The following is an 8,285-nucleotide window of genomic DNA, read 5'->3' on the forward strand; positions in this document are numbered from 1 at the left end:
TTTTTTGCCGTCTTCTGCACGAGACTGGAACCTGAGGCTGTGATTGGCTGCTGGAGCCGCGGGTAACCATGGTGACGGGAGGCGGGGCTGCGGGCACTACCTGCGCTAACACACAGGCGCGGAGGCCCCGCGAGAGGCCGGCGGGCGCTGGGCCCAGCCAGGAGCCGCAGCCCCGGCCTCGCGCGATCGCCGGGCGGGGCGCAGGTGCGGCCTTCTGCGGGGCCCTTGATGCGGTTGAGGCCGCGCGGGCCAAAGAGGAGCCCGGCCCGGCGGCGGGCGCGGTAGGAGGCGGCAGGGCCCCGGGCCCGGGCTGATGACTGCGGCGCCCCCACGATGGACGCCCTAGAAGAAGAGAGCTTCGCGCTGTCCTTGTAAGTGACGTGGCCAGGGTCTGCTCGATCTCGGCCTGCGGATGTCCTCGGGGGCGCGGGCTGGCCGGTCGGGACTCCTCTCTAGTGGGGCGTTTTCTTCCCGCGGCCACCGCGGGCATGTGTCACCGATTACCAGCGCTTCCATCACAATCCTCTGGCCTCAGTCGTGGCGGTCAGCAAAACCCCAGAGGCCCTGAGCTGCCCAGCCTGGCGGCGGCCTCACCGCCTGTCTCAAGCCACTCCTGATCCAGTTACCTCCCAGGCCGGGGCTCCTCCGGCGTGTGGTCACACTCACCAGCAGATAGTTGTGGCGTTAAGAGCCAGGATGCGGTGAGTAAATCCCGCGGGCAATAAACACGGAAGTCTGAAGATGTGCCACACCAGCCTCAGCTACCCAAATTGTTTGCTTTTTTTGTGATTGTCATACCGGTTTTCGTCATGGGTGTTTTCCTGTGTTTGTAATTTCTATACTATACAGTAATCCTTGATTGGTGAAACTGAGTGATGGGAGCTTCTTTCATCCTGCTATTATTGTTTTTATGCACGTTGGAAATCTTACATTTAAAAAATGCTAATGGGCTTTGTTGTGATTGCCTGGTGTGTGCGAGGCCTTGAGTTCAATCCCCTTACCCATAGAAAAACACAAGTTCAGCTCGTGAAATCTTTGTTTGGACCAGCACCTAATTCTGATGTGTTTTCCAGCTCCTCCGCCTCTGACGCAGAATTTGATGCTGTGGTTGGATGTTTAGAGGACATTATTATGGGTAAGTTTCTACACCACTAAGTGACCTGTGCGCCCTCTAGTTCCTTTGGTCAATTCCTTGATTTAAATCAAGTAGACCCTTGCTTTAAAACAATTTTTAAAATGTATTCATTTACATATGTGATGGATCTCCGGTGGGGTTGTTGCCAGGACACTATGGAGATGTGGAGGTCAGAGGACAACTTTGTGGAGTTGGTTCTCTCCTTCCACCTTTATATGAGTTCTGAGGGTTGATCTCTCATCACCTGTCTTACACAGCAGTGCCTTCAGCCCCCGAGCCATCTCAACACCCCAAACCTCTGCTTATGAGGGCATGCAGAAAAATAAATTTGAAGAGCTGATTTTTAAAACACAAAACACTGAAAATTTTAACACGCAGCACAATGTAATAATAAGCAAGCCATATTGAGTTTTGTTGTCTTAAAAACAACGTATGAGTCGACAAGATGGCTCAGTGGGTAGAGGCACTCACCCACAAGCCTGACAACCTTAGTTTAATCCCCAGGATCCACAAAGTGGTACTGGCTCCCTAAAGTTGTTTTCAGACTTCCATATACAGGCTGTAGCAAGATGCACCCACTTGAAAACAAAATAAGTAAAAATATAATTAAAAAAAGAAAGAACCCAAAACCTAGTGTGTGGCACATCTCTATAGTCTGTGACACAGGTGGGTGGAGGCCAGAAGATGGGAGAGTTCAGGTCCTGGTTCTGCCCTGTAAGCTCTAATGCCTTTTAAATAACGGCCATTGATTGAAGGTTTCAGAAGAGACCAATTCAGGAAACCAGTCAACTGGTAGATAGGACGGAGCTCTTGGCCAGGCTTCAGGTGATATTGGCCAATTTTATGTCACATATACAGTAAGGACAATTTTGGTTGTTAATATCGTTTTGAACTTTAACATTTTCATGCTACAGAACATAGGTTAAAATAGAACAGAACATAAACCATAACCCTCTACAGCACTTGTCCGTGCAGGAAACAAGGTGTCAAATCTGATTGGATCTCTGCATTTTCTTTTGTTGTTGTCTGTCTTAGTCAGGGTTTGTATTCCTGCTCAAAACATCATGACCAAGAAGCAAGTTGGGAAGGAAAGAGTTTATTCAGCTTACACTTCCACGTTGCTGCTCATCACCAATGGAAGTCAGGACAGGAACTCACACAGGACAGGAACCTGGAGGCAGGAGCTGATGCAGAGGCCATGGAGGGGTGCTGCTTACTGGCTTGCTTCCCTTGACCTGCTCAGCTTGCTTTCTTATAAAACCCAGGACTACCAGCCCAGGAATGGCACCACCCACAATGGGCTGGTCCTCCCCTTGATCACTAATTGAGAAAATGCCTTACAGCTGGATCTCATGGAGGCATTTCCTCAAGGGAGGCTCCTATCTCAGCGATAGCTCCAGCTTGTGTCAACTTGACACACAAAACCAGCCAGTACAACGTTGTTGTTTAGTTTTTGGTTTGTTTTTGATATTGTTAGTTTTTGAGACAGGGTTTCTCTGTAGACCTGGCTGTCCTGGAACTTTCTGTAGACCAAGCTGGCCTCATTCTCTTGGAGTTAAAGGCGTGGACCAACTGGATCCATTTCCTTAATGGAGTCTCCTTCCTCTCTGATGACTTTAGCTTGGGTCAAGTTGACACACAAAACCAGCCAATACACTTTCTATTCTTGATGTGTTTTGTTGGTTGGCTCGGTGTTGAGAGTTTTGTTTTTAGGGTCTAATGTCCAGGAGAGTCTTGATCTTCCTGTCTTCTTGCCTCAGGATTGCAGGCACGAACTACCATGCCTTCCTATTCCCTTGCATTCTTAATTCCTATTTCCAGGTCCCTTTGGGCATCTTTCCATTCTGCTAAGTGGCCAGCAGGCAGTAATAAATCCAAAGTTAAAGACAAATAGAAAGAAAGAAAAAAATTAAACTTGACAACTTATCAGCTTCCCTAGCAATTGAAAAAAGACTCTGTTGTTTGGTTTTGGGATGTATGGCTTAACCTAGGTTAGTCTGTAAAATCACCTTTTACATGCAGTCCTGATCCAAGCCCCTAGATCCTATGTCTCACCAGAAGCCCTCTCCTGAGGAGTTCTCAGTTGTTTTGCCCACCATGGATATCCCACCTATCATGGTGAAATGAGCTTAATTAACTCTGGATTGCTTTTGAAGATTTCCTTTTAGTTGTAGAAATGCTGGTTGGCTCAGAATTGTCAGAACTCTCTACTTCTTGACCTTGAGTGTTTGCTGTGACTCTCTTCCTGAACTCTTCTCTGAATTCACCTGACACAAGTCCCTATGACACACACAACAGTCATCTTTATGCTCCAGATGAGGAGATTGGGGTCTACAGAAATAAAGTCACTTGTCCAAATCATACAAAGTATATGGCTAAGGTAGGGTTTGAACCCAGGCAATCTGAGCTCTTACAGACCCCACCCTTTAACTATGTGGTTTTCACTACTGCTGCTAAAATGATATTAAAATAGGAGAAAGGGGGACAGCAAGACAGCTCACAAGCCTACCGACCAAGTTTAATCTGTAAGACCCCACATGGTAGAGGGAGAGAATCCACACCCATCCTTTGGATGGGTACCATGGCACATGCATTAATCCCAACATGTAGGGGGATCGCTGTGAGTTCCCAGCTAGCCTGAAATTACATAGCAAGTTTCAGGCCAGTCAGCTACACAGTGAGACCCTGTCTCAAAATAAGTATGTAGTTTAGAAATAAAGATGGCCAATAAGATGGTTCAGTGGATAAAGTACTTGATAACCTAAATTCAATTCCCAAGACCCTTGTATGTGGACAGTAGGAGGAAAGATCTTTGTACAAGTTTCCTCTGACGTCCACCCTTATGCCATAGAAAGCAGGTGCACATACTCACATAAAAATGAGTAAATGAAAATGTAATTTCAGCCGGGCAATGGTTGCCTTTAATCCCAGCACTTGGGAGGCAGAAGCAGGTGGATTTCTGAGTTCGAGGCCAGCCTGGTCTACAGAGTGAGTTCCAGGACAGCCAGGGCTATTTAAAAAACGTGTTAAAGGGAGATACCAGATAGTTCTTCATGGTCAATTAGTGTATCAGGGGTCACAAGGCACCAGGTATCCTGTTTGGATATATTATGGTCTCTCTTTCTTTCTTTCTCTGTCTCTCTGTATGGGTGTGGGTGGGTGGGTGGATGTCTGTGTTTTGTTTGCTTTTTGCCTCTTTGTTTTTTCAGTTTTTGAAACGGTTTCTCAATATAGCCCTGTCTACCCTAGATTTTGCTCTATAGACCAGACTGGCTTCATACTCAGGTTTGCTTGCCTCTGCCTCCTGGTTACAGCTATGTACCACTACTACCTGGTGTGGTGGGTAGTTGTGACCCCAGCACTCAGAGTTGGAAGAATGGCTACAAGTCCAAAGCCAGCCTGGTCTAAATTCCAGGTCAGCCAAGAATATGTATTTATGGAGATCCTGTCCTAAAAGCTAAAAATTAAGTAGTCACAAAGACTTATAAGCCAGCAAAGTGCTTATTATAAAAGGTTAATGTTTTATCTGTTTGTTTATTTGTTTATTTATTTATTTTGGTTTTTCAAGACAGGGTTTCTCTATGTAGCCCTGGCTGTCCTAGAACTCACTCTGTAGACCAGGCTGGCCTCGAACTCAGAAATCCACCTGCCTCTGCCTCCCAAGTGCTGGGATTAAAGGCGTGCACCACCACTGTCCAGCTGTTTTAAATTTTAGGTATATATTACTAAACTTTAAATTTTACTAAATTGTATCAGATGATGAGTTCCAGTTATTGCAGAGAAACTTCATGGACAAGTACTACCAGGAATTTGAAGACACAGAAGAGAATAAACTCACCTACACTCCCATTTTTAATGAATATGTAAGTAGATCTGTTTCTTCTACCAGAAAAAGTAGGATTCCTTTAAGATCTGGACTTAGATCCGTTATGTATAATTAATATATACTATGAAAAAGTTTAAATTAGAATCAAAAAATGTGGGGCTGGAGAGATGGCTCAGTGGTTAAGAGCACTGACTGTTCTTCCAAAGGTCCTGAGTTCAAGTCCCAGCAACCACATGATGGCTCACAACCATCCATAATGAGATCTGACGCCCTCTTCTGATGTGTTTGGAGACAGCTACAGTGTACTTACATATAATAAATAAATAAATCTTTAAAAAAAAAGTTACAGAGCATAGTGGCACCTGTAGCCACCTGCCACTAGCACTCAAGAGGCTGAGGCAGGAGGATGGCTGCAAGTTGAAAGCCTGCCTGAGCTACCTAGTAAATTTCAAGTTAGCCTAGGTTGTTTAGCAAGATTATTTCTTAAAAAAAAAAAAGTTGGAATTAGTTTGCTTTTTCTATATGCCAGCACTGCCAGAGGAATGCTGGTTAGAATCTGGTTCACATCATTGTCTCTTGCCAGATCTTGGAGCTATTTCTAAAGGGTTTTTATGAAGTAGTTGGTGAGCTCGCAACTTTTGGTTTTAAACAAGTTTGCCTTTACCATACTCTTGTCCTCAGCTGTGATACCTTACATTTGTCTACTGTGAAAAAATAGTGCCAGCAAGACGGCCAGTGGGTAAAATGTAAAGACAGAGGCAGAGAGCTGGTTCCGATGGACTTGTCCTTTGATATCCACATGCACACTGTAGCACACTCATGCCCACTCACATACATCATTAACCCAATAATGATAAGTAAAAAAACCACAGGGCTGGACAGATGGCTCCCAGAAGACTGCAGAGCTGTTCAGCATCTACATCCAGTGGCTCACAACTACCTGTAACTCTAGTTCCAGAGGATCCAACACCCTCTTCTGGCCTCTGCTGCCATCTACACTTAATGGCATATGTGCAAGGCACATGCTCGAGCACACACACACACACATACACACACACGATCTCAGGTAATGACCAGAGGATCCACACCTCCCTGTCTCCACTGTTGCAGATTTCTCTGGTAGAGAAGTACATTGAAGAACAGTTGCTGGAGCGTATCCCAGGCTTCAACATGGCGGCCTTCACAACCACACTGCAGTGAGTTAAGCTTTTGCTTCCCATTTTCCTCCCCTAGACTGAGGAAACCCCACTCTTTCCTTGTTGTCACTGAGAACACTGGGTGGCTGGGTCCTGAATGGAAGTGGGAGGCCCTCTATGCCTTTGCAAAGTTTTATTTTATTTTTTTTTTTAGAGAGATTTTTTAGGGCTGGTGAGATGGCTCAATGGGTAAGAGCACCTACTTCTCTTCTGAAGGTCCTGAGTTCAAATCCCAGCAACCACATGGTGGCTCACAACCACCTGTAATGAGATCTGATGCCCTCTTCTGTGTCTGAAGACAGCTACAGTGTACTTATTTATATTAATAATAAATAATAAATAAGGGCCTGAGCAAGTAGGGCCGAGCAGAGGTCCTAAAAGTCAATTCCCAACAACCAGATAAAGGCTCACAACTATCTGTATAGCTACAGTGTGTACTCATATGCATAAAATAAATAAATAAATCTTTTAAAAAAAAGAGATTTTTAAATTTATGTGTATGTATGTGAGCCTGTATGAGTTTATGTGTTTAGGCATGCAGGAAGCCTCCAGAGGCCAGAGGAAGGTTTTAGATCCTCTAGAACTGAGTTACAGGCAATTGTGAGTATCCACATGCATGCTAGAAACAACCCTGGGTCCTCTGCAAGAGCAGCAAGTGCTCTTAACCACTGAACCTTCTCTCCAACCACTTTTTTTTTTTGGGGGGGGGGGGAAATGGGGGTAAGACAGGGTCTCTTATAGCCAAGGCTGGTTACACGCCTGATCCTTCTGCCTCCACCTCCCAGGTGTTGATAGACATGCCCCACCATGCCTAGCTTGTGCATCTTGAAGGGAGTCTTGTCTCTTCACAAGGCCAACACTCTGTCTTTTGCAGGCACCATAAAGATGAAGTGGCTGGTGATATCTTTGACATGCTGCTCACATTCACAGATTTTCTGGCCTTCAAGGAGATGTTCTTGGACTACAGAGCAGTAAGTTACGACCGCTAGCTTACTTAAGCCTCAACAAGCCACACAGAAATTAGAGACAACCACCTGCTCTGTATCCTCTAGCTTTTGTTCCCTTGAAATGAATGGTTAGTGTTAGTTTGGTGGCTTTTGAGGAATACATAGTTGCTGCTCCATTCTGGCTAGGACCTTGTATGTTTTGATGAAACTGGCTCAGGGCTCCCAATAAAGAAGTCTCATTATGTCACTTTTCATGCAGGCTCCTTAAAAAAAAAAGCCACCTTGTTTACTTATGTATACATTTATTCAGGCAGAGTATTACTATATAGCCTAGAATTTGCTATGTAAATCAAGCTGGCCTCAAACTTGGGACATCCTTCTTTCTCAACTGCCTGAGAACCTGGATTAAAAGCATGGCACCATGCCCATTCCCAGGTAGTCATATTTTTTAAATTTCATTTATTATTTTTTATGTATATAAGTGTCTGCCTACAAGTATGTCTGTGCACTACATACATGTATGCCTGGTGCCCATGGAGGCCAAAAAATCAGGTAGTGTCCCTTGGGACTGGAATGAGAGACAGTCGGATGCTTTGATGGTAGGAATCAAATCCAGTCCCCTTGGAAGAACAATCAGTGCCTTCAACCACCAAGCCATTTCTTGGGCCCCAAGAAAGTCTAGGGCCATCGTTGAGAGAAAGGAAATGACCTGCTGCCTTGCCTCTCTCCACATGCTCCTTGGCAGCTCGCACACTTCTGGCTGTCCCACTATTCCTCACCCCCAGATGCTCCAGAGCTGGGAAAGCTTTCTCCATTCCTGGTGTCTTGAAGTTCTCTGCTTTCTCCTGTAGGAAAAGGAAGGCCGAGGACTGGATTTAAGCAGTGGCTTGGTCGTGACTTCTCTGTGTAAGTCATCTTCTACGCCAGCTTCCCAGAACAACCTACGGCACTAGGTCCCACCTTCACTCAACAGGCGTGATTGATAGGAGGTCACCGGCCCAGCAGGTTCAGAGAAACATGGGCTAATGATGACTGATACATCCTGCGAAGACCCACTGTGCCACAGCCCTTTGTTCATGTGAAGTATTGATGAGTCCTGGAAAACATGACTGACCCTTCTGGCCCTTGTCCAGAAACTCCTTCCTGTAGTCAGTAACCCTCATGTTCCCCGCTCCTGTCCC

At 45.6% G+C, this 8,285-nt stretch overlaps 1 protein-coding gene across 2 annotated transcripts; it reads left to right on the plus strand.

Annotated features, from left to right (window-relative positions):
* The first annotated feature begins 90 nt into the window (after positions 1 to 90).
* On the plus strand, positions 91 to 8,243 carry Arl2bp (ADP ribosylation factor like GTPase 2 binding protein). 2 transcript variants are annotated; one of them, XM_031340917.1, is made up of 6 exons: positions 91 to 371; positions 1,074 to 1,135; positions 4,892 to 4,998; positions 6,072 to 6,157; positions 7,032 to 7,128; positions 7,956 to 8,243. In XM_031340917.1, exons 1-6 carry the CDS (start codon positions 334 to 336, stop codon positions 8,055 to 8,057), a joined length of 492 nt encoding a protein of 163 aa, XP_031196777.1. In that variant the 5' UTR covers positions 91 to 333; the 3' UTR covers positions 8,058 to 8,243. The 2 variants fall into 2 exon arrangements, with proteins under 2 accessions (XP_031196777.1, XP_031196778.1); XM_031340918.1 differs by lacking the exon at positions 91 to 371 and adding an exon at positions 448 to 701.
* Positions 8,244 to 8,285: the final 42 nt, after the last annotated feature.

Source organism: Mastomys coucha, unplaced genomic scaffold, assembly GCF_008632895.1.
Source record: "Mastomys coucha isolate ucsf_1 unplaced genomic scaffold, UCSF_Mcou_1 pScaffold22, whole genome shotgun sequence".
NCBI classification, from domain to species: Eukaryota; Metazoa; Chordata; class Mammalia; order Rodentia; family Muridae; genus Mastomys; species Mastomys coucha.